The following is a 26,720-nucleotide window of genomic DNA, read 5'->3' as shown; positions in this document are numbered from 1 at the left end:
TGGGGTTTGACAATAAATGGGAAAAGCTTTTTGGCATTACAAAAACTGTCTTCAAATACAGGGAGGCCCTGCTGCATGATCTTTGGCAAATCACTTGAGTCTCCCCATCCACATCTCTGCTAAAATGGAAATTGCCATCCTTTGCTCTGCATGTTAAATGAAATAATTATGTAACCAGGTTTAGCTTAGAGGATGATAAATAGGGTTCAAGAAGTTCTTGATGAATCTTGATGAGGAGGGTGGGCGAGGTTCTCTGAATGACGTCTGGAGAAGGTTTGAGAGATTTCGGGAGAAAAGGAGTGAGAAGTGCCTGCCCTTGAATGAAGTTGGAGGTTGAAAATTCTAGCAAAAGGAATCAACCTTCATGGAAGCTTTTGAAGAGGGCCCAGGTTAAAAAAAAAAAAAGGCGAAGAGCAGAGGCTACTTAGGAGATACCTAGGTGACAGAGTACAGAATCCAAAAGGGAAAGGTATGTGGTTTTCCCGGGCAAAGATAATATTTTGTGACATTCTCTCCCTACTTAGTTCAAAGACACATATACCGTAGGTGTACAGTCACCTAGTGAATAAGTAAATGAATTATAAAAGCGTGGCCAGGATAAAAAAAACATAAAAACCCAACGGTGTAGGTTCCACCGAGATTTGAACTCGGATCGCTGGATTCAGAGTCCAGAGTGCTAACCATTACACCATGGAACCGCCACGCTCGCGATGTCGCCTTCGGTTCTCTAATTCTTAAAGAACCCTGCCCCCATCCACAAACCAACCGCCAGAGGCAGTGCCGAAGCGCTCCCCAGCGCCCCGCTTCGCGGCATGGCGGCGCGTGGAATGAGGGAGAGACCATTAAGTGCGGAGAGCAGCCGCTAGGAAGGTCAGCCGGGAGTCCAGGGCTCAGTATCCGCTCAGAGCCTTCCGAGGTGCGGGAGAGTGGGGGACGAGAATTTGAAAACGTAAGCGAAACCCGAGAGCGTCGCCCTTCTTAGGCTCAGGGGCGGGGCACCGCCTCTCCGGAAGTACTTCCCCTTAGGGGCGGGGGCCTGCCGGAAGTGGCGTAGCGGCAGGGAGGGGTTCTTTACCGGGTCCGGCCGCTGAAGCTCGGCGTTCGGTTTATCCCTGCAGCGACGCCCCCTGGTCCCACCGGTACCACTGCTGCTCCCGCCCCTTCGCTTCTCGGCCGCGCAATGGGCACCCGCGACGACGAGTACGACTACCTCTTCAAAGGTGAGGCCACGGGCTCTCGAACTCTCCGCCGAGTCCCGGTTCGGGGGCCCAGGACACTCCCGGGGGACCCGCCCGCGGGCTGCCCCTGCCCTGAGATCGGCCTTCCTCAGCCCTTCCTCTGTGTGCGGTTCGTCCTGCGGTCTCCCAGCTCAGCTCCTTTCCCTCCCGTCACAGAGGGGATCCTCACCACACAGCGGTCTCTTAGCGACCTCCCCAGAGGCCTGAGGACGCCTCAGAGACCCTACCCTGCGCCCTTCTCGCGGCCGGCTGCTGTCTCCCAAATCGCCTTCCTTCCTCCCCGGGTTCCAGGGCCCCTCCAAAGGGGCGCCCCTCCCACCGTCCATCTTTTCGGGTTGAGCGCCCCCTCCCCCTCAGTATACACCCTCCCTGAGCCCCTCTGACAGGCCCTTCCCTCCGCTCTTCACCTTTCCCTCGACGCACGCTCCCAGTACCGGTCTTTTTCTTATCCGCCGCCCTTTCCTCTCGGGAGGGCCCCTTCCCCTCCCCTCGGACAGACGCCTCTCCTAGCATTCTTCTTCCATCACCGGGGCCAGGCCCTGGTTAAAAGCCGCACGGGCCGGCGGCCCCACCCCCACCCGCCCCACAGTTCTCTCGGTCAGTAACCTTCTCGCACTGCCCCCAGCATTGGTAGCTCTTTCTCTGCCTTCCCTCCCCAGATAGTTGAAGAGCTCTCCCACGTCTCGTGTGCGACCCCGACGCTGGGGGGGGGGTAGGGCAGGAGGGATCGTCCCAGCACCCACGCGCGCACTTGTCGCAGTGACCCGGCAGACCGATGTGACTTGCCACCCAGCCTTTTTTCTTCTACCCTCCCTTCCCAGCGGCAGACAGCCTGGGATAGCTCTTGACTCTGCTCGAGAGAAGGGGTTGCGGATGGGTGGTGGCTGTTATCCTTGCCAGACCTGAAGGCCCAGTTCCTGAGCAGGAAAGGTTGTGCGCTGCACAAATACTAGATTTCTTTATCGCTGTGGACTGGTTGCTTCCTGCTGCAACACTGGGAGGATCCAACCTTTTGGTGTTTTTAGAACAGGAAGGGAAGAGTCCTAGTTGGCCGCATACCTTTTCCCAGAGGTGGAGGGGGGAGCGGCATGGGGAAGTTGCGTGCTCTTTGGTCAAATTAAGTATTTTTCATAAGGTAGGGAAACATGTAGTGCACTTGGACAAAACATATTGGAGGGTGGGGAGTGAAAAAAAATTATTGGTTAGTCCAGAAAGAATCCAAATAGTTTTTTTTTTAATCAACAAAAATAACGGATACAGTTTTCATTGAGAGAAGAGTACACTAAATGCTTTTTTTGTTGGATGAATGCGCTCTCTCTGATGGTCTTTCTCTGCTCCTGAATTAGGAGGGCATCCATCAGTAGTATGCTGAACAAAGATCTTTACCAAGGAGGAAGAAGCCATTGCTATTAAAGCTTTACAGTGGAGGGTGGAGTTTAAAAAGAATGTTAAGCTTGGTGACTGTTTCTGACTTTGCCACTGGGTGCTAAGAATGGTTGACTAAACAAGCAGGAAACATTGCTTTACCAATACTTTGCAAATCTTGGCACACTAGCAGATGATATGCCCTTATCACCACTTATTCTTCTGGGTCAGAAATTTTTATATAGGGTGAGTACCTTCAGTATCCACTCCCACTACCCTGATAGTGGAAAGGCATTTATGGAGAAGAGGGTACTTAATGCATTTTACAAATAGAAAAAAGAAACATGGATTAGTTTGCACACTCTTGACTGAAGGCATCTGAGGTCTGGTGCAGTTACTTAAGTGAGACCCTGGAGACTGGGGTTTAGTCATTAAAGAGAGATTTGTTTTTTTAAACAAGGTGCAGGTGCAGGGGCAGTGGGCAGCTAGGTACTTCTGAAGTAAGTAATTTAGGATGAGATAGACTATCAGAGTATTTCTCCTGTTTGTTTTAGAACTTGAATGTTGGTTGTAGAAGCCAGTTATTTTCTCACAAAGAATACTCAGTATCCTGGATTGGCTTAAGAAATTTTAACTTAGCCTTGGGTTTAGACCATCCTACTAACAATGATTGAGAGAGCACAGGGCTTTGGAATCACACAGGCCTGGGTTCAAATAGTGACTCAGGTTTTATATTTGCTTTGTGACCTTTGGAAAGATGACTTTTTTGAGCCTCAGTTCCCTCATCTATTAAAAAAAAACACCTCTCAGGGCTGTTGTGAGAATTAAATGAGACTGATTGTAAAATTTTAGCTTCTGTGAGGACTCAATAAATGGTAATAATGTGAAAGAAGTTACTATGGTTCTCACTGGGTTTTTTTTTAAACCTGAATCTGTAACTGTAAGAGCATTTAAGTATTAGTAAAGAAACTTAAAACTAGGACCTCCTAAAGTGTTTTATATTTCCATAGGTTATGGTTTCATGTGTTGTACATTTTGCTGTTTGATAAGGTGTTTTAAAAATTCTGCTGAGAAAGATTTCCACTTTTTTTTAAAGCTCTTACAGGATATGAGTCACTTTTTAACTTCTGTGATGATTATATAGCCAATTTCTTATTTATACAATTATAATTTAAAGTGAAGCAACAATAATTTCATTTTAAATGGTTTCATTCTTACATAGATTTATTCCCTGAGATGAGCTGCAGCTGTCCAGCTGGAAGAATGCTTACCTAGCAAACTTAAGAGTTGAGGGAATTGTAAATTAGTTTGTTAACTCTAACCAGCTGAAAATGAAGGAATATTTTGGTTGGTGTAGGGTGGAGTGGTCCAAGTGGGAATGTAATGTGGGGAGAGCAGGAGCATTATTCTAAACTATGTATTTGTTCTTGAACATTAATCTTTAGTTAAGTTCAACAGTGAGACTTTTGGTGGAGATGGGGAATTAATTTTATTTTTTAAAACTTGACTTTTTATTTTAAAAACTTTAATTCCACAAATATTTACACACAATGTGGTTAAGGCCCTTTGGGACACATAAATGAACTATGAATCAATCATAGTTCCTGTTTACAAATATTGTGGTAGACACCAATTCAGTCAGAGTCACATTTTCTGAAAATACCTGGATACATAGTCTACACCATTTTCTTTTCAGTCTCATTGAAGGTCAGTAGTAATTAACCATCAGCTGATTGCCATAGGAACTTTGCTGTCTTGCATCTTGATAGGTTTTCTTTCACAACTTTTGGTTGAGCAATTTGGGTTCTGCTGAATCTAGAAAAACTTGTCTACTTCAGCCTTATTGAATTTTAAAGACTCTTGGTGAGGTTGGACTATGAATAGTTGAAAGAGTAGAAAGATCTCCAAGTTTATTTATAAAAGCCAGTATGAAAATTGTCAGTTACTCCTTCAGGTGATAACTTTTAGGTCTGAGATACTATGGTTAATTTGTTGAATTAAATTTTAGCCCAGTACGTTAGTTTGCAAGAGAGTGTGTAAAACTAAATGTGGTTGAAGAGTTGGAAATTTCTGTTAAATAATGGTCAGTTAATATGTATATTCTGTTTTTATGGCATTTAGCAGCCTAGTATTTGATATATAATGAACCAAATTTAGCATCAGATATTAGAGATGATACATAAAATTCAGCAGATGAGGTTAACCAAGTAGTAATGAATATTATCAGGTTATTTTAGAAATGTGATACATGTTTCATATACAGATGCTGTTATTTAATTTATGCTTACACACGTATATATATGTTATGTAGATGGCTATAGTTATAAAATGTTTAAAGTGGAAGTACTTTTAACCTAAGATACTAGTTAGGAAGTATAGGAAAAACTTCAAATTCCTTTCTTGAACTATAGGATGTGATCATATAGTTTGTCTCATTAAAAAAATCAATTAGGTATTGTCATCTTAATGAGAGAAACTGTTTTGATTAGAAATTAAGTGTGAGTCCATGAACTTTTGGGTTTTTGGTTTGTTTTTTTTTTAATTATAACCAGTAAATTCTCTTCTGTTGTTTAGGTAATTTAATCCATTCTAGTTTGTTTATTTTTTAGTGAGCCTAAATATAACCTTTCTTGGTGTGGTTTCTCTTTTGGCAACTGAATAGAAGCAGCTTTCCTTAGTGTGTCATTTCTCAGCATCATCTTGGCAGCGCTATTCTTAAAAAACCAATACTTTCTGTTGTCATTTAAAATACAGTCCTTTAAGAAGTTGCTAGTCATAATTCTGTCAGCCTTTTCCATGTCTAGTTGAGATAACTATTTTATACTATATAAAGTATTCATGAATCTTGAATTATTTTCAGATAAGAGTACTAATTTTATGTTAAAATTAATTGATTATATCAAGGGGAAAACATGCCCTCACTAAATATTTTTATGATGGCGTAAAGATTTGAGGATGGGGAGATAATGAACATAATCATTAAAGTGGAGGTTGAAAGGCAAGAGACCAAAATTTGAAAGTACTAGAGTTTTTGTGGGATGGGGAAAGTGTTCTTTGAGTTATTTATTTATTTATTTTCCAAAGGCATTATCATTCTAGATGTCTTGCTCTTTGGCTTTAAACTAAATGACTGGCTTCTAAATCGATATATCTGATGTATCTGAGTGCCTATGCAGTAGAAACGTTCAGCTTTTTGGTTTTTCCCTTCTTTGCTATTCCCACTTCAAGTGAGGCTTTTATACCTCAGTGCTAGCATGGGGCCAGAAAAGATTCAAAGGAGTTTTCCTCAGCAGAACATCCAGCCTCTTATGCTAAGAGGCAGCAGTGAGTACACCCTGCTAATAGGGTGGACTTGATTACTGAAGCTGGGATTTCATTTCACATCTAGAATGGGGGACCTTGAGAACTAACAAATCAACCAACTATCCTATAAAATTGGAAGTGCATTGTTTTTGTACGTTACTTTCATGACCTTAGCATCTTCTTCCCTGGTATCCAAATTAAAGCAGTTACTGTATTATCTGTGTTTGCTGCAGTACCTCTGACACCTCTAATTGACTATATAACTAGAAATAACTATGCATTTTGCTGCATGGGGTCACTGCTGCCGGGATGATTTCTTGCTGAATGAGCTGATAGAAGAGGCCAGAAAGATATGCATTTGCTAATAATTGTACTCTCTCCAAGACTGTCCAGAGGCCAGCTTATATCCACTCTTGTGGCAAGGAAGGAATGCATAATGGACTCTGCCCTCTGACCTGAGTGCAGTGAGCTCTCACAGTTTTCACTGCCCTTGCCACTGTCTACCAGATACCAGTCTCTTTAGTAAGGCATGGTCTTATTCCTGGTGTTATTCTTGCTTGTTTGATTATCTGGTCCTGGTATCTAAGTCAATTAGCTAATAAGAACTAAGAAGCAGCATTAGTAGTCAACAGTAGGAATAAGTGTAATATTTTCTGAAATCTTGATAAAATTTTTTACCAAGGAAAAAAATGTTATCAAGCTCAGATTCTGTAAACCTGTGAACTCATTTGTTCTTTAAATTCAGATAGAAATGCTTTAAAACAAGTTGACTGCCTATTTCCCCATTGTTTTTGAAGTGTAATATCACCTTAGATGAAAAAGAATCCACTGTATTTAGCTAGTAAATAAACTGCCTCCTTTAGTAATCATAGGAAATAAATTCATCTAATCAAACCTTTTTTTTTTTTAAGTCATTAAGTCGTAAGTAAAAGTGTAGGCCCTCCTTGCTTTGACTTTGACTCAGAGTAAGTCAGAGTTATTAGTCAGCTTTCTAGGGCCCCTGGTAAACTTAGTGGGGTGTTTCTTTTTGGAGGGGTCTCTAGTCTCCTGCCAGTCTGGTAAATGGAACTATGAAAGGGCCATTGTAGTTTCTGTGATCTGGGTGGCAACGTTTATAAACATGATGCCGTCTGTGTTACATGTGTTTCATTTTGCCTAGGTATGAGTTCTGAGGTCTTCCAGGCTTTGATGAGACTAAGTAGACATACTTAGGGCACTAACATCCTTTGTTGCTTTCATGTCTAATACATTTTCATATCATAAATTGTTCATTTGGTTTAGGATTTATCTTTCAAGTTATTACCTTCTAAGGTAGTAAGGTTGGTATAGCGTTGATTGTTAAATTAATGCATTAGCCTGTCATCAGTGCCTAGTAGACCTATGATTAAAATTTGCATGTGTGAGACAGGATACTTTATCTGTGCTAAGCAGATGATGTGTGGAAGATGATGTGTGGAAGTCACTATGCAGGTAGAAACACGTTAAAAAGTATAAATTGGTTTTATCGATTGATAACATGGGCACTCAGCTTCACCCCCACCCTCATCCCTTTTTAAAAATCAGATGCCCTGTCTTTTTTTGCTTTAAAACATGATGGCATTGTGAATGTGTGTGCCTCATTCATCTGACATTAAGTTCTTTGTCTTTTTAGTTGTCCTTATCGGAGATTCTGGTGTTGGAAAGAGTAATCTCCTGTCTCGATTTACTCGAAATGAGTTTAATCTTGAAAGCAAGAGCACCATTGGAGTAGAGTTTGCAACAAGAAGCATCCAGGTTGATGGGAAAACAATAAAAGCACAGATATGGGACACGGCAGGGCAAGAGCGATACCGAGCTATAACATCAGCGTAAGTCTCATAGTTTTTTAAGTTCTGTGAAATAGGCTACCTAAGTGAATTAACTGACTTTTGGTATTGGAAAAAGGTACTGTTTTGTTTTCTTTAAAGAATTCTGGTATTAGGATTCTAAAATTTATAAGTGTGTTTAAAACTATATATATGTGTATGTGTGTGTATATATATATATATATATATATACACCATATATTTAGTCTTTTCTGGTGTTCTCTTCCATCTTGTGGTTGTTTTCTAATAGTTAAATACATGTTTCTGTTTTCAGATACTATCGTGGAGCTGTAGGTGCCTTATTGGTTTATGACATTGCTAAACATCTCACATATGAAAATGTAGAGCGATGGCTGAAAGAACTGAGAGATCATGCTGATAGTAACATTGTTATCATGCTTGTGGGCAATAAGAGTGATTTGCGCCATCTCAGGGCGGTTCCTACAGATGAAGCAAGAGCTTTTGCAGGTTAGTTGTATGAATTCTGTGATATTACAGTGATTCTGTATTTCTTGCAGTTTTGATAACCCTCCCATGAGGGTAATCGGTTACAGTAGTTTTGGAAAGGTAAACATGAATGCTTAACAAGTATTGTTGTTTTGAAAGTGTGTGATGACTGTACAACTCTTTTGCTTAACTTTGAGTTATTAAAACTGTTGTATTTTGAGTTTTTGCTGCCAAAAGTTGACTATGAATACTGTCTTCTTTTCTCTCCCTGGAACGGGTAGATGAAATCTATGTTTATTCTGTGCTTCCTACGTTTTTCCATTATGTCTGTGTTTTACTAAGGCTTGTTCTATGTGTGTCCGAAAAGTAGTGGCCCAGGGAGTGGTCAAGGACCAACAGGGGTGTAGCTGCTTAGGAGCTGTAACTTTTTTGGCTTAATAGAGGCTCTGCCTATCTACTGACTCCGTATTGGTAGGGGCAGCCTACTAGAAGGCAACATTGTACATTCTTGACAAGTGAAAATTGTGACCTTCCACTATTGATGATGCTGTGAATAAAATTTTCTATCACAGTTTTTCAGTTTTCTGGGAGAGAAGCTTTATTTCAGATAATACAGTCACTGAATTCTGAGTGAAGCACATATACCCACCCACGTTCATACCATAGCTATGTGGTTGATGGGGAGAAGCCCAGTAAGGGATGAAATTAGCTGAGTATTTGATAAGTTTACTACATTATGCCTAGTGTTGTTCATTGCTAGTGGTAGTATTTAGATGCAACGAGTATTTATTTTAATTAAGAAGTCAGTGAAAATTTCTCGCTGTCATTTTTAATCTACTAAAGTGGAAGTAACATGTGCTCTTATTCCTCAAGAAGTTGGGGAGGTCTTGGGCTTTAAAAAAGTTCTGTTACTTTCCTTTTGAAAGCTTTAATACATCCCTTGTATTAAAATTTGATAAGACTGAAGTTTTTGTGTCTCCTCACAGAAAAGAATGGTTTGTCATTCATTGAGACATCTGCTCTAGACTCTACAAATGTAGAAGCTGCTTTTCAGACAATCTTGACAGGTAAGACTTGCATTTTTAGATTATACCAGTGGGAATTTGAAGTATTAGGAAGGAAATTTAAACAAATTAATCAGGAAACTAAACTATAAAATCACACTGAGAATGACTATCATTTGAGAGCTACTATCGCAAGACCTGTTTAGAGTACAAAATTAGTTAACAACCCTTGCTTGCTGAGCTTTAATCATCCTAATTCATCTGGTTTATAGTGGGAAAAATACTTTGAAAATAATTTGTTCACTTCTGTTATTACTTTGGTCCATGAATTCCATATTTCATGGTCATAAGCACAAAGCAATGCTTAATGGTACTTTTTAGAAAATAAATATTGAAGTCCCATTTATGGAAAGATATGAATGTCTTCTTGAAATTTAGTAAAGAAAAGGCATTCTTGGTTCTGATTTGCTATAGAAGCACCCAGGGAAAAATATATTCTTAAAAACTTAAATGAGAAAACAAAAAGTAAAATTCTGCCATGATCTATTATTGGATAAGAAGCAACGTGTCACCTGTGGAGAAAATCTGCCAGTGATTACATACTGAAAAGTTTAAATAAGTAGTGGGAAAGAAACAAAATTCATGCTGTTTTGGAATGTGGATGTGTAGACCAGGTCAACCTCAGGAATAAGAGGACATTTTATTTATGTTGACTCATATTTACCCTGACTTTAATAGAATGAACAATTCATCTGAAAGTTTAATCTTAATCCTCTAATAGGCACTTCAGTGAGTTGTTTTTAAGTACTTTAAAAATGTATATTACTTTAAAAAAATTATTTATTTATTTGGCTATGCTGGGTCTTAGTTGTGGCATGAGGGATCTAGTTCCCTGACCAAGGATCGAACCCAGACCCCCTGCATTGGGAGCGTGGAGTCTTAACCACTGGACCACCAGGGAGGTCGCTGTATATTACTTTTAAGAACTCATAATTTAGAGTATAGTCTTAATATATAGTGATCTTATGTGGTCTAAAAAATATATATGGAGAAATGGTTAAGTAAATGAGCTTCCAATTATAATGTAAGAAGATTTTTATTCTTCGTATGCAGCACTTGTATTGGAGACCAACAGATTTTAGCTTTTAAATGTTATCTTACTGTAAAAATGTAGGGAATAAAACTTAGGGTTTAGGAACATGGGTTTAGAAGCCTGACTTGGTTTCTAGTCCTGGCTGCTCCACTTATTAATTAGCTCCTATAATCTTCGGCAAGTTACTTAACCTTTCTAGCCCTTAATTTCTTCGTATGTAAAGTTGAAATATGTTTTGGGAGTTCTGTTATTTTCTTTCAAGTAAGGGCTTGTATTTATAAATACCTTGTGATATGATTTGACTTGACTGTTAATGTTGTGACTTAAAGGTTTTTGTCCCTATAACCTAACTCACAGAAAAGAATTGTCTGTCATTGAGACATCTACTCTAGACTCCAAAAATGAGTACATGAGTTTGTACATGTAAAATACTTAGCTGTCCCTGGTACATTGTAAATATTTGATATCGGTAGCTAAATAGCAGTGAAGGTATGAAAAAAAACTCATTAAAAATAAACTATATTGATGATTTACATACCTGGTTTATTAGAATTCTTTTCTGTTATCAGAAAAATAGTAAATAAAGGACCGGTGCTAGAGTTGGATAAACAGTCTTTGGAACACAGTAGCTTTGTTTTAGAATCTTTGTGTCAACTTTCATTGCAGATTGTTTCAAGCAAGCAAGATCTGATTGAATATGCACTATGTCTGCAAATCCTTTTTTTCCTTTTTAAGCACTTGTGTGGTTTCTCTTGGATCAATGTGTTGAATACTCAGTTGAGACCCAGGAGCTGTAGGTTTTACTTTTTATCACTTTGCTCTCATTCCCTTGTGTATCTAAAGCCAGTGAACCTCTCTAGTCCTAAGATTCAGTGTCTTAACATGAGTGAATTAAATCATCTTCAAAGTCTGTGAGTCTCTTAAGGCCTCTGAAAAACCTCATTTGAAAAAACTTTAGTTAGTCCTTGTTGGGTTATTTTTTATGTCCTATCAAATCTCTGCTATAATTCTAGCCCATTCTGATTTCAGTTTATAGCCCGTTTATTCTCATATTGAGTGAAAATGAGGCCAAGTGTTTTCTTCCATCTGCAGTTAACTATTTTGTGTATCATTTTGTGACGTTGAACGTATGATCTGTTCAAACATGAACTAATCAATAAGCAGTGATATATACTTAAAATTGATCTGTTTTGTCCTGAATGATGAACATCTGGCTGTTTCTCTTAAAATTCACTCTTGATTAAGCTTTTGTTACTGCTTAATTAATATTGCTTGAAAGCAAACAAGGCTTGAGCTTCACTTACTACTACCACTTTTTCTCTCTCTATAGCCACTATTTCCTCAGCTTCCTGTAATGTCTCAGTGTTGATCTGTGGGATCAGAGATCACTGGATATGGCAGCAGACATCTGTGTTTTGCAAGTGTTAGGATGTTTGTTCTAAACTTTTCTATATAATAGTGGGAGTATTAATGCATAGGAGAAACAGGAAATAGAACAGTATTCTCATTAGGCTTAATTCTGCCTTACGTGTTAACAGTATTAAGGGAGCATTTATGTTGTCTTTTGATGTTGCTGGAAGAAAAAAATAGCTTTTTACTTTTTAAGATGCAAAATTATGTATTAGAAAATGTATCTCCATTGTTACTTCAAAGTTAACTGTGTTGCTTTTTTTAGAATCGACCCATGCCAATCTTGACATCCATGACTTTGACTGTAACTTCATGACATAATTTTGCTGATGGTATTTTTAGGAGGTAGTTGGTTAGTGCATGAGTGAGCCTGATACGTTGCTTGGCCTCTAAATTTCAGTGCAGCTTTGTTTTCTTTCATCCTCAAGTTCATTGAGGGATGTTATTAATCCATATTTTCCATACTGTATTATTTTTTTCTTTTAACTTTGAATTTTGACAAATTCAGACTTAACGGTTGCAATAATAGTACAGAGTATTTGCAAATACCTTTAACCCATATTCCCCAGATGTTGATATTTTACCACACTTGCTTGCTTCTTTTTCTTCCTCTCTAAATATATAAATAATACTGTTTTTTTCCTGTACCATTTGAGAGTGACAGACATGTTGCCCATTATCCCTAAGTGCTTTTCAGCGTGTATTTCCTAAAATCAAGGATATAGTCTTTTCATAGCCATAGTACATTGATCAAAATTAGAGAGTTAGGTAATAGTACCACATCAATGTTAAGCTACAGATCTTATTCAGATTTTGCCAACTGTTCCAATTATGTCCTTATTAGCAAAAGACAGTCTGTAATCAGATCATACTTGCATTCAGTTGTCATAATTCTTTTTAGTTTTCTCTAATCTGGAATAGTTCCTCATTTTGTCTTTTGTTTATTGACATTTCTTGAAGGGTATGGGTCAGTTATTTTGTAGTGTCCCTCAATTTGGGTTTGTCTTATGTTTCCTTGTGATTCAGTTCTGGTTATGTATTTTCAGCAGGAATACCACAAAAGTGTTCTCAGTGCATCATATCAGAAGGCTCATGATATTGGTTTGTCTTATTAATTACTGGTGATGTTGGTTATGATGATGTCCTCCAGGTTTCTCCATGTAATTAATAAGTCCAAGCCATCTTTGTAGTATGGAGACTAAATTCTTAATTCTATGGTTGAAAGAATTTTTTTTTGGCCGTGCTGTGTGGCTTGTGGGATATTATTTCCCCGACCAGGGATTGAACCTGTGCCCCCTGCAGTGGAAGCATGGAGTCCTAACCACTGGACCGCCAGGGAATTCCTGGTTGAAAGAATTTTAGTTCACTTAGCATATTGTCTCTAAAAAGTGAGGCTAGGGTTTTTCAGGCATTAATTTTATTGGAGTAGTGAGTGTCTTTTAATCAGACATAGTAGCTTTGATTCTTTGCATATGGCAACCTTGTGTCAGTCAAATCAGAGCATTTCTTGACCTTCAAGAAACTTACATCCTGAGCAGTTGGTTTGAAGAAGGTCTAACAAATTCTGATGTAGGCTGTAGTAGGATAACTCAGGTCTCTGCTATTTTCACAATTTTTGGAGGGACTGAGGAATTTTAGTTTTTTTTGTTCCCCAATTTAGAGCTATTGCATTTAACTTCCTTAGAATTTACTTTGAAACTTGATCCATATTTCCATTAGAGTAGAAATAGGCATATGTCTTTTATTTAACTTTACTCGGTTATATTTAAAGCTATTTTATATTAATATTTTACTTTATATTTAGATCTCATACAGGAGATCCTGATATAAGAACGATAAAGCAGAATTCCTTTTCTTTCTAACCTTACCTGTCCTTTGGACTTCTTGAAAAGGGTCTGCACAGGAATTGGTATATCACATACATTTGGTTCTAAAGGAGAACATGCCCTTGAAAGAGGAAAATATTTGCATCTGGTTTAGCAAGTTATTAGTCCTGTTCCCCTCCCCCCACTTAAATAACCTTCTCTAATCAGATACCGGCTAGAAGGTACCTGCTTTATATTTTCTTATCAAAGTTTTTTTTAAGTGACACACCCAGCCACAGAGATGTTAAATTACTTGTGTAGCTTCTTAGTGCCCATTCTAACTGAAAGAAAAAATTTCTCCTGATTTTCTGATCAGCACTTTCCTTTTTCTTTGTTGCCTTGGGTGGCATTTTTATTAGCAGACATCTTTTTGGTGACTGTAGCAATGTAGTAATAATCTACTTCTACAAAACAGTATGCAGTACTTGCAGGCAGTTTTATAACACTGCTCAAATTTCTTTCCTTGTAATGAGATCTCTTTAATTATTTACCTTTCTGTGTTCTCTGAGAACTCTGCTTTTTACTTTCTTCCAGTATTTGCTTTTTATTTAAGAACCTGCAAAATAATTTTTGTTTTGGTTCCCCTAACGTAATATTTAAAACCACTTGTAAAGAAGTTAAATTTGTAGAGGGTCACATTTAATCATTTGCACTTGAGAAAGAAGAGCCTTCCAGTTGGGGATTAGGGAGAAAACATAAAGAATAAAGAATGAATGGTATAGTTTTTCAGTAAGTTAATGATTATCTTTACTTCTTAGTCACTAGCCTGATTGAATGACTGTCTTTCTCTTTACCCTAGACACTCTGGTCCCATCCCTTTTTAAAATTTCTTTTTAAATTAATTAATTTATTCTTGGCTACGTTGGGTCTTTGTTGCTGCACGCGGGCTTTCTTAGTCTACTTTTCGTGGCGGTGCACAGGCCTCTCATTGCGGTGGCTTCCCTTGTTGTGGAGTACGGGCTCTAGGCACGCAGGCTTCAGTAGTTGAAACACGCAGGCTCAGTAGTTGTGGCTCGCGGGCTCTAGAACGCAGGCTCAGTAGTTGTGGTGCACGGGCTTAGTTGCTCCGCGGCATGGGGATCTTCCCAGACCAGGGCTCGAACCCGTGTCCCCTGCATTGGCAGGCAGATTCTTTATTTTTTTTATTTTTAATTTTTTTAAATTTTTTAATTTTTTGCGGTACGCGGGCCTCTCACTGTTGTGGCCTCTCCCGTTGCGGAGCACAGGCTCTGGACGCGCAGGCACAGTGGCCATGGCTCACAGGCCCAGCCGCTCCATGGCATGTGGAATCTTCCCGGACCGGGGCGTGAACCCGTGTCGCCTGCATCGGCAGGCGGACTCTGAAGCACTGCGCCACCAGGGAAGCCCGGCAGGCAGATTCTTAACCACTGCGCCACCAGGGGAGCCCCGGTCCCATCCCTTTTTAATGAAAAGAATCCAAATGAAGACTCCACGTCCTGCATATCCTTTTTTCTTTTTTAAACTCTAGTCTGCCTTTCTTTATTGGAATCTAATCTTTTCCCTTGGTGCTTCTTCACCTTTGAACCACTGTCACCCTTCTGAAACATAAATTTTAGCCACCTGCTTCCCCCAAAAAAGCATAAGAGAAGGCACACGAGCTGTCAGTGTTTTTGTTAGTTTACATATTCAGTTGATTACAGTTTGCTGTTATTCAACTTTAGGGAAATTAGTTTTTAACTTGGAAAAAATGTATTAATTTAGTTAGTACATTTCCTTTTCTTTAATTTTTTGTTATGGAAAATTTTCAGCATACCAAAAGTAAGATATTATCATGAGCCAATGTAGCCATCAACAACTGTCAGTTCAGAGCCAGTCTTTCCTCCACCTACTCCCTCCCCCATTATTTTGAAACAAATCCCAGATATTACATCATTTCATTTGTAAACATTTCATGATGTATATTTAAAAGGTAGGACTTAAACCCGTAACAACAAAACCATTTAAAAACTGGCAGTAATTCTTTATTGTCCTCTATTATCCAAACAATATTAAAATTTCCTGTCTCAAATTTTAACAGTTCAACCTAGAATCCAAATGATGTTCGTACATTTGAAAATATGGTTCCACTTTCTTTTTTCCCCATAACTTTATATTTTAAAAATTTCCAAATATTACAGAAGTAATACAGTGAACACCCATATATCCTTCATCTAAAATCCTCAGTTATTAACATTTTGCCACATTTGGTTTATTTCTATATGTGTAAATATACTTTTCTTCCCCTTTGCTCAATCTTTGGAAAGCAAACTGTAGGCATTATGGCACTTTACTACTAAACACTTGAGCATTTTATCTCCTCAGAAAAAGGCATTCTCCTACATAATCACAATACCGTATATCATATCCAAGAACTTTGTTTACGTAGTATTATCTAATGTGCAAGTTCATATTCAGATTTCTCCAGGTGTACTAATAATGTCTTTTATAGATTTGGGTTTTACAGTTTAAACCTAGGATCCAGTCAAGGAAAACACATTGCATTGATGGAATTGTTATATATCTGGGTACTGAATAGAATAGCCACTTGCTACGGGTTGTTATTGAGCACTTGAAATATGGCTATTGGACTGAGGAATTGGATTTTGAATTGTATTTATTTAATTTAAATAGGTGGTTAACATATATTTAATATAAATAGGTGGGCTGTAGCCCACATCTAAAGCATTTATTCTCATCTTTTAAATGTATTTCGTGGCAGTAACTTTTTTTGAAGAGTCTTGGCCAGTTGTCTTATAGAATGTCCCTCAGTCTGGATTTATCTAATTGTTTCCTCATGATAAATTCATTTTCAACATTTTTGGTAGGAATACATAGGTGTCATTCATAGGAATATATTGTACTTCATAGTCCATCATAATAGGTATATCATGTCAGTTTGTCCCATTTTTAGAGTTCCCTTATCTTTTGAGGGTTTTTTTTTTTTTTTTTGGAGGGAGCACTTTGAGAACAAAGGTAAGATACATTCTTTGTTTGTAAGGAGTTTATATAGTCAGAGGGAGCTACGTTTAGGCAGTGCACTGTAAGACCAAATACAATATATTAAATAAGGATACTTGCTGTAGAGGAATTTAATAACATTTATTCGTGTACTTAGTTATCAAACCCCTACTATATGCTGGAGATACAGCAGTGAATAAAGTAGATACAGTTTTGGTCCTTACAGTTTGTTGACTGAAAAAAATGCACAACCTAAAAATTGAGAACTATGTCTTATTTGGCGGACTTGCTGAGGACTTAAGCCCAGGAGGCAGCCTCTCAGATAGCCTCTCAGATAGTTAAGGGAGGAGCCAGGATATATAGGAGTTTCTTGAACAAAAACTAGGTAGTCTGGAACATCAAAAGATTACTGTTAATTAAAGAAAACCAGACATCTCAAGTTAATGAATTTAGGGCTTTTCTTTGTATGGGAAGCTGCAAGAGTCTGGGCTCATTGAAATGACTCCTTTGATATGCACCTTAACTATCTAGGGCCAGTATTCTACTTTTCTCCATCCTGAATTCCCTCGGGGTGCACCGTGGGAGAGGGGGGTGGGTGCAGTGGCTGATGGCTTGATGGCCCATCATCCTTTGTTTACTGATATGGCAGGCAACGTTCCTCATCCACTAGTTTGTTTAGTGGAAGAGGTAGATGCTAAACAATTAGTTTTGATAAGTGTCATAGAAAATCTTAAGTTGCTTGATTTGAATAATTATTTCATTATAGTTTAACTTTAGTTCAGGTGGCACTGATAAACATTATCTTTCCGTTCTTCTTTTCCAAGAGTCCTTTGGGATTTTGACTTGTTTATGAAGTTGTATGCTTCCCTATGTAGCCAACAGAAATACCTACTGTGTCTGATAATGCAGATTTAAATATTTTTCTGTGGTACAGTGTCAATGTATGTAGGTTTTTTTGGTAAGGGTAGAAATTTAGATCTAAGCCCGTAAACTGTGTAATCTCTTTAGACCAAGATTTATTTAACTGATTGGTAAACCTTTCCCTCTGAAATGGAAAACCTTTATTTCTCTTCTTACCCTAAGGGAAATTGTTGTGAAATAATGGGTTGACTCAAATCAGTGGCTGTTTGAAAATAAAACTTTGAGTATATGCAGTCTCTGTTCAGTTTATTTGCATTTTTTTCTCTTATAAATATAACTTCTGCCTCTGTGTATCTTTTTTATCAACGATTTATGGGTCTGTTCACACCGGGTGTTGCTGTTTCTTTTTTTTTTACTCAGAGATATACCGCATTGTTTCCCAGAAGCAAATGTCAGACAGACGTGAAAATGACATGTCTCCAAGCAACAATGTGGTTCCTATTCATGTTCCACCAACCACTGAAAACAAGCCAAAGGTGCAGTGCTGTCAGAACATATAAGGCGTTTCTCTTCTCCCCTAGAAGGCTGTGTATAGTCCAATTCCCAGGTCTGAGATTTAAATATATTTGTAATTCTTGTGGTCATTTTTGTGTTTTATTACTTCCTCATACTTATGAATTTTTCCATGTCTTAAGTTTAAGTCTTTTGATTTTAGCTTTATAAAATCACCCACTTGTCCCGAATGACTGCAGCTTTTTTTTCATGCTATGGCTTCACTAGCCTTAGTTTAATAAACTGAATGTTTGGATTCCTCAATTATTGTTTACTTTTCATCATGGAAGCTGTCACTGTAGGACATAATATAACTTGATCCCTTGAAGCTCAGATCTGTTGGTCTTGATTAAATCAAATTAAGAAGACTATAGAAATAAGCTATCATTTTGCCACAGAGCAGCTTATAATTAATACACTCTTCTCTCAGTGCAGTGTATATTTCCATAAATCTAAGAATTGCCCTATAAACATAGCAGAATTTTGAGAGCTTGAAAATTTTCCATTATTCTGGAAGTCAATTTCTAACATGCCTTAATAGGGTTATGTAGTTTAGTAAATTTTGTTTTTTAATTTTTGTAAACATCAAAATTGATTAGAGAGGGGGGCACTTTTTTCTGGATAAGAATTATCTTAATAAACACAAAAGACAGTGATGATTTCAGTAGCAGTATGGTTATGGGGCCATATGTTAAACAGTGCTGCCTGGCAGGCTGGGAACTGGAGAGACTGGTGGAATTCCATATGAGGTGCCTCTGTTACAGTAATCAGGCAGCCCAAGTCATTTAACTTCTCCAATTTCCCAGCAGTAGATTGTGTGGCATTTTATTGCTCAGGCAATAACTGGTTTAATGCTCTTAGTATCCAATGGTGAAGTGTTAATTTTGTCTTAAAACCTTCCAGTAAATGAAATGCAACCTAGTTTTATCACCATATCCACCAGCAGGCATGGAAAATTATTTTAACAATGCTGATTTTTGAGTTTTGCAGTATATTATGGAATATAGTCCAGTTAAATATCTGGTTTCAGTATGTCTAAAGAATACAGTGAGAGGTTAATTTCTGCTCAAGTGGTACCACTTAAAGGCATGTATTCTTTTAGTACGCAAGATGAAATAGTACCTTGAGTTAAATAGAATGCATTTAGGCATTGTACAAACCTGAAAGTTTTCTTCCACTACATTATTGAAATCAATGGAGCAACTCATTTCTCATTCAGAAATGTGCACACTAATATTTAGTTTTGTTTTCTTGTGGATAGTATTGAGCACTTAACTGAAGTGTTCTACAAGTTGTGTCAACTAAAGTGATACAATTCAGGATGGTGGAATATCCCCAAAATATACATGTGTGTGGGCTTGCATAGATTACTATGTTTCATAGTTAATCTTCTGTCTTTTGCGGTGCTCATGACGTGTGGGGCGCACGGAAGGCATTGCTGTGATTAGTCAATTTAGTTTTTCTCTGTAGCCGTTTTATTATTTTGGTGTATTGGTTATGAAGATACTACTATCTATTTGTAAATTGCTACTTTGTATTTTATGCATGCTTTGTAACTTGATTTTTTTTTTTTTTTTTAGTTATTGATTTGGAATATATTCACATTCTAATAAACTGTTATAGGGGGACTATTCTTTATGTTGTCAGATTATATTTTTCCTTTGAGTGCTTTGGATGTAGCCATGGAATATTTGCTTCTGATGAGTAAGAGCATAGGTCCTTGGATTACAGAGTAAACAATTGAATTGGAGGCATCATTGTGTGAATTCAGCTTTGATTTTAGACATATAGTTCAATTATGCTGTTCTTGGAAAAAGTATTGAATATTACCAAAAACATTAGGAAAGTAATCTCTGTACTTTGGTACGTAACAGTGTCACCAGACCCAAGAAGAGGCTCCATCACTATTTTACTCAAAATTGGTAGTAAATTTTTTACAAAATTATTTAAGAGAAGGAGAAACTAGGTAGTGAATTGAAAATGAATAAAGTAACTTTGAATTTATACCAGATGTAGACTTAATGTTGCCTTGGGCATGGTTGGATCTTGGGAGAATTCCAAGAAACCTTAAGTAGTAGTAGAAAATGAATCTGATTGCATTTCAACAAGTGTCTTCATTCTGAATAGTATCTCAGGAGACAGACTGTCTCAAGTAAGAAACATTAAGTTTTTAAATATTATGACAATTTAGGGCTCAAGGTAGTTTAGAAGTATTTTGCTTTTTGACCTTGCTTTTCAGTTATTTTAACTTTGAATTTTTAAAAAACCTATTGCATTGTCCTGAAAAGTCACTTAGCCATCTTGATTTTAACTTGTATGTCATTGTTCTAAAATGCTGTTTATGATTTCTCTCTAATAGTAGTTGTTACTCTGTAAGGGTAAGTTTCTTTAGCCATTGCACTGAGTATGCTAAATTGTAATTCTAAGGAGGGGTGCTAGTTGGTGTCTTCTGCCAGAGGGTTCTGCAGGAAGGTTAGACTTCTTGAGTTTGGATTGCCCATCAGAGCTAGTCATATTTATTTCATCCTTGGGGAAATAAACATCTTAATTTTTGTCGTCAGTGACTTATATTTACAAAATGCAAACCCTCTCAGTGGTTTGAGCTATTGTGATAATCTCTTCCATCTACCTTAAAAAGACAAAAAAAGCTCTACTATTTAGACAATTTTGGCCAACACCAGAAGCAGAATAACTCAAAGGCTGGGTGGATAATTAAGAACTTACTCCAACCTGTTAGGTTTCAATTTCTGGAGATTTTTTTTTTTTAAACAGAGGAGAAAAATGGAGGCTGGTTATTTGATGTCTCACAAACATCATAAGCCTGAGAAAAAAATTCAAAACAAAATATGAATTTTGCATAAGGACTGTGCATAAGGATATCTATTCCCTGTGTGAAAAAAAATGAACAAAGACAATGAAAGGACCTTCTTTCCCCACAACATTTAGTGGGTTAGCATAACAGTCAAACAAGTGCTAAAGAGCTGCTTTTTGTTCTCCTGGTTGGAGCAGTCCTGGTGCTGCATCCCTTCCTGGGATTTGACAGGTCACCTTTTTCACTCATCTATACAATACGCCGAATAAACTGGAGTTGTCATTCTAATCTCTTAAAGAAACTGTGGGAGGCTGATGGTAACAATAAAGTAATACAGAATGCTAATATCATTACAATTTATGTAAGGGAGACCATTAGGATTAGACTGAGAGATAATGGTATCTATTTTCCTAAAAGCTGAATTGGAGGATAGAGAAAGAATATTTGAAAGGAAGTTGATACTAGGCATATATTAGAAAGTATGCTAAATTCTGAGTTTAAAGATTGAAAGTGGCAGCTATAATAGAGCACTGGACTGGGTGAGAAAGACTTGGAATCTAGTCACAGGTCTTCTAGTCATTTTATCTCTGAACCTCACTTCCAGTTAATGAGGGGACTGGATTAGACCATTTCTGGGGTTTATCCCAGCCTTAATTCAGTAATTCTATGAATGAATACTTTCTTCAGGTACTAGAGCCAAATTATTATGCATTCTAACTAAAATTTAAATTTAATAGATAAGTAAAAATCATGTGTATACTTTGCAAGATGTTTTTGGTCTTATAATAACTTGATTAAAATGCTGTCTTTATTTCCATGTTAACACCATTAAATAAGATGAAAGCTTTCAGAACATTTGCAAAATGACTGTCAATTTCAACAATATGCATCAAAGTACCATATGTACTAAGGGGGGAGGAGCACTTGAGGGGCTGCTATGTCAACTGTGAGCTGAGAACTGCTGTTTTTTGGCTTTTACTGTTAAAAGAAACTTCTGCTGGCTTTTAATATATACTTTGAAATATATTCATGTTTGGGAGAGAGAACCTTTAAAAACATTTTGTGTTTAATTTTTTTTTTTAAATCTCTTAAGTTTAATCTAGTAAGGTAGATCAGTCCATGGACTGATTCCACCAATAGAACCAATGATTAAATCCAAGTGTATAGGTTTATGTGTGCACACACATGATATAAATGGCATTGTCTATTAGGATAGTAATTATTAGTAAACATTTGAGTTGAATTATTTAACGTTATTAAGCATAGAATTGATAGGTCCTGGCACAGATGTCATGTATATTGGCTGTTAACTACTATGTTATCAGTACCAGTGATGGTGAAAATTAATAGGCAACAGGATTACTTTCCTGTGGTTGAGTCAGTAGAACTTAACCTTGGCCCCAAACCACAAAATCTCAGACCCTGTTATCCGCATCCTAATGAATAAGCGTATGGCTTTTAGCACTCACTCCTAAGGCTCTGGAGGGCCATCTGCTGGGCTAGACAATGGCCTGGGAGGCAGAAACTGGAATAAGGAGGTAATCTGACAACCGGCGCTGCAGACCAGAGCTTCCTCCTTCTCTGGGTTTCTGTTGGACCACTGCTCAGAGTCTTTCTAGCTCTGCAGGTCAGGGAAGAAAATGTATAATCACTATCAGACTAATCACCAGGGTCCTCTATTTATCCCTGCCCTTCTATAATTGCTACATTGTAAGATCTACAAGGGTAGGGAAAGTGCTTTGTTCATACTTATATTCCTAATATTTATCCTTCCTGCAACCCTGTGTCAGAACAATAAGGAAGGACCATCTAAAAGAGTGAAGGGGCTAATCCTAGGGTTCATTCTAGTTTAGCTTGGGGGGCTATAGTCTGAGAATTTTACCATTTAAACATTTAAAAAATTGTTACATAAAATTATTACGTAAATAATATATAATTATTATACACAGTATAAATAATGGTATAATGAATCCCTTATGTATCCGTCATCCATCCCTTCTGAGAAAGATTTTCCATCTTCTGTTGCCACATACAGATTAATTGGGCCTCTTCTGTCTTCCCTCTGGCTGGATGAATGGCTAATGGTATCATTCTTGAATCTCCTGTATTGAGTGCACAACTTGCAGTGATTGAGTGCACAACCTGCCGCCTTTGGTTGTCATTTATGCTATTGGGTGGTATTCTGAGCCTCGTAAGTCATAATCTTAAAGCACTATTATTCTCAGTAAATACCTTTATTAGCCTTATATCCCTTGATTATGTTTTGTCTTTCACTCAGATGTCAAAGCCCTAGCCTCCTGGCCTTTAAGGATTGTCTGTTAGATCTTTTCTGAATGAGTCTTAGTCTCTAAATAGCAAAAGTTCTTGGTTAGACATTTTATTAAGTGGAAATAACTTTTGAGTATCATGTAAACCTTGTGAACTGACAAGTTGAAAGGTTTTAGTTTGACTTAAGTATGAGGATTACATACAAAACTTTGAAAGTATAAGGGAGAAATTTTAAACTTATACCACTGAATGCATTCAGTAAGCTATTTTTTAGCATTTGTATTTTATTACAAAATTAATTCTGCTGCTGCTTTACCAGTTAGGTCACAAGGATATGTTTTAAAAGGTCCTAAAACAGATGCACCCAGAGTACTGTAGTGGGTGATAACTTCTGGTGGACGGCTCTTCATTGCACTTATGCTAATGAGGTGGCCCTTACACTTGCCTTTATTCCTTTCCATAGAAGTACCTTTGTGTCTCTGGAGCTGAGCACAAGTTGTAATAGTTGTCTTTGAGTCCAGATCTTTGTGAAAGCAGAGAAATTCTCTATTTGAGTATACTGATGTGTGTGAGATATTTCGATAATTTTTGTACATGAATAAGAATGTGTTGCTCCCATTCATTACTTTAAAGGAAGAGACTCTCTTGTTATAAATTTGATAGCACCTTTTCACTTTATTTTCAAACATCTATTGGGATGATTTTCACTTTTCTTGCTGCCTAGAGTGACCACGCAAAATGTAGGTTAGTTCTACATTTAAACCTAAGGTGTAGATTATAGACACATTTTCAGTTTGCAACACAACAGTGGGCATTCTTGTTAAATTAGTTTGAGAAATTCATTTTATTTTGTACAAGGTACGATCCCTCTGCACAGTGAACAAATATATTACAAATCTGGGGTGTTTAAAAAAGTATTGCCATTTCATAGTTGCACTTATGCTATTGTACAGTAATTGTGTTTTTCTTATTCATTTGAATTGTATGCACATCACTTTGAGTAAAAACTTAATATCTGTAAAATAATTGAACAGATTTTTCCATGTTGCCAATAAAATGCACAGTGCACATGTTTAGGTTGACCATGAACCTATTTGTGACAGTGCTAGACAGAAGTTCCTAGTAGGTGCTCTGTTAGATTGGAATGTCTTTTACCAGTAACTTTTAGATAAGTGAAGGCAGCTGTTGCCACAATAGATTAATTACACCCTGTGCCTTTCCCTTCTTCACTGTATTGCCTGATTTGAGTTGTATTACATTTCTTTAAAAATCATAGAATGCTAGAGCTGAAGGGTTGTCAGAGCTCCCTTACCTTTCTCTGCTTCTACCTTTTTTTCAATACATGGGGAAAAAAGGAACCCAGAGAGGACAAGTAACACTCAAATCTCGACCCAGTGCTTTAGCAATTCCACCATGCCACCTCTTGCTGAATTTTGCCAGAAGATACTTGGCAAAAAAGAGGTGAAACGAAACTTGAGTGCTTGTTTGCAGTTTGCCAGGCAGCAGTTATTGTACATGCAGGCTAAGGGAAGAAAATAAAACCTGGGATTGAGACGAAGTTTCTCCTTGCTGATCTGACTTCACCATGCTTCTTGATCCTTACTTGAGAAAGATATTTGAGCACTTGCTGCCCTGAAATACTGAGGTAAGTCTCTTATCTCTATTTCTTCCTACATATGTATGAGAAATATTTACTTGGGTCTACAAAGTAATTTTCTAGTATTTATATTTTAATAAGGCTTTTTTTTGAAAGTAAATTTGCTATTGCTGATCACTTGCTCCCATGCATACATGCAGCATTCATGTAAGTATTATATTTTCCCCTAACGATAAAATTTGCTTAAGCCTTGAGTGAAGTGGGGGAGGGAGGATTTACTCATTTATTTATTTTCTTGCTTTTGCTGGTTATTGCCCAAACTAATGGGTTCCATGGCAGACTTCCAATGTGCATCAAGGGCTTCAGAACTCCCACATTTCCTGTAGCAGCTGTTCCAGCTTTGCAGTCATTTACAGTCACTTAGTTCCTCCTCTGTATACCTTTTTGGAAGTATTTTTTTACTGCCTGGACTGTTAATCAGAGAATGGAGTTGGTATAGGGTGGTCATTAGTTTCCCTGCTTTGCCCTTTTGGTCTTTAATTCTTGTGAGGAGGTCCTCTTTAGGGCTTGGGAGAGGCTCCTTTTTGACCCATCCGAGCCCCAGTTTACTTACATTCATTAGAGTGGAAGTATAGATACACCTGAATGCTGGGATCTGGAGCATTAGCTCATTGTAATACATTTTTGGCCATGTCAGTAGGTGGTGCTTAGAAGGTAGAAGTACTTCATATACTTATATGTTAAGTTTTTACATCATGTTATAGCAATTGATTACAGTCCATTCTTTGATCATTTCATTTAGTTCCATCAAAAAGCATAATGTACTTAAAACAACTTAAACTTCCTATATCCACTTTTGTCTAATTTCCTCTACACTTTTAGGTTCCATACTACATCAAGCTCAAGATTTATGAAGATATGCTTGACAGCATGGACTCTTCTGAGTCAAGGAATGCCAACCAAATAAATTCGGGAGGCCGAATAACCATTTTTAGGGATGTTTAATTCTTACCAGTCTATGACTGCTTGCTTAAAGGCATCATCTCAGAGTTCCATTTCACATGGAATAACTGAGGTGTTGGATGGACTCAGGAGATATGACAAGGCCAGGACTGGCTTGCAATGTTCTTGAACTTTGAATTGGCAAGATTTTGTAAAGCTGGCCTAGAAATCATTGTTTGACTGAAAGAGGCTGTTGCACTTTGGAAACTTTTTTTTCCTCCTTACTACCAGCAGGGGCAGAAGAGGGAAAGTTAATTTGTATTCATTAAAGTCTTATTTTAAAAAATTGAAGTTGTCAGCATTAGACTGTATACTAAACTCTGTAATCTTGGCAGTTATAATTTGATTGACCTGACATATATGTACAGGTACTTTAGGATTGATATTAGCATAGTTTGTGTCCATGTACTAATTATCTTAGGTAATAAAACAGATAAGTGATGGTAACAGGAACCAAAAGCACATATACATTTCAGGTGCTTTAAAGTAATCCCCTCTCCTCCCCAGTCCCCTTTACTCCTAGGAAAGTTGGTAAAACCTATTCTACATGCTTTCTAAGCATCATGTTTCAGATAATTTAATATATAAATATTAATATGTATATATTTAGCTGATGTTGATGAGTAGCTTTATCTTAAATGTTTTAAAAGATTATATAATCCGTAGCATTTGGGGTTGGGGGTGGGTGGGCGGTAGAATTTGCTTTTGAGAACGGACCTTTTGAACAGTTACCCCAGTCCCACTTGGAAGGTCTTCTTTAGTTCCAGGTGAACGTTATAACAGACACGCAGCTGGAATCAGTCTGTACCATTATTTCAAGTCAAGGGATTGTCTTCTTTCAGAGAGTCAGAGAACATTCAGCAGAGCGCACTGCAAGAGAGAGGCTTAACCCTCAAGACTGCTTGTCCTGGGACGGCCCATTGGCAGGACTCTGTCTTACTGGGAGGAGGTTATAATGACCAGGAATATGGCTGTTCCTAGGTAGGTCGTATGGATTCTGGATATAGCTGGAGTTACAACCACGGCTTTCTTGGACCACACTGACTGTGGGCTCTAAGGAATATAGTGAAAAATGAGTTCAGAGAACAGATTAGCTTTGGT

At 37.7% G+C, this 26,720-nt stretch overlaps 2 protein-coding genes and 1 non-coding gene across 5 annotated transcripts in view; 1 reads left to right on the top strand and 2 right to left on the bottom strand.

The window, feature by feature from the left end:
• Positions 1–626: 626 nt before the first annotated feature.
• Positions 627–698, bottom strand: TRNAQ-CUG (transfer RNA glutamine (anticodon CUG)). Its single transcript has one exon. It is a non-coding gene; the product is annotated as a tRNA-Gln (tRNA).
• A 364-nt stretch (positions 699–1,062) lies between these two features.
• Positions 1,063–18,204, top strand: RAB11A (RAB11A, member RAS oncogene family). The gene is made up of 5 exons (XM_060005741.2): positions 1,063–1,220; positions 7,558–7,753; positions 8,025–8,218; positions 9,184–9,264; positions 17,809–18,204. Exons 1-5 carry the CDS (start codon positions 1,181–1,183, stop codon positions 17,946–17,948), a joined length of 651 nt encoding a protein of 216 aa, XP_059861724.1. The 5' UTR covers positions 1,063–1,180; the 3' UTR covers positions 17,949–18,204.
• Positions 18,205–26,356: 8,152 nt separating this feature from the next.
• MEGF11 (multiple EGF like domains 11) overlaps positions 26,357–26,720 on the bottom strand; it is a 235,069-nt gene continuing 234,705 nt past the window's right edge. For all 3 annotated transcript variants that reach the window (XM_060005740.1, XM_060005739.1, XM_060005738.1), the window contains one exon: positions 26,357–26,672. In XM_060005740.1, coding sequence (XP_059861723.1) covers positions 26,512–26,672 — 161 coding nt within the window. In that variant the 3' untranslated portion in view covers positions 26,357–26,511. The remainder of the gene's footprint in view (positions 26,673–26,720) is intronic.

This window comes from Delphinus delphis, chromosome 2, assembly GCF_949987515.2.
Source record: "Delphinus delphis chromosome 2, mDelDel1.2, whole genome shotgun sequence".
Classification (NCBI taxonomy): domain Eukaryota; kingdom Metazoa; phylum Chordata; class Mammalia; order Artiodactyla; family Delphinidae; genus Delphinus; species Delphinus delphis.
This window is presented reverse-complemented; position numbering and strand designations above follow the sequence as displayed.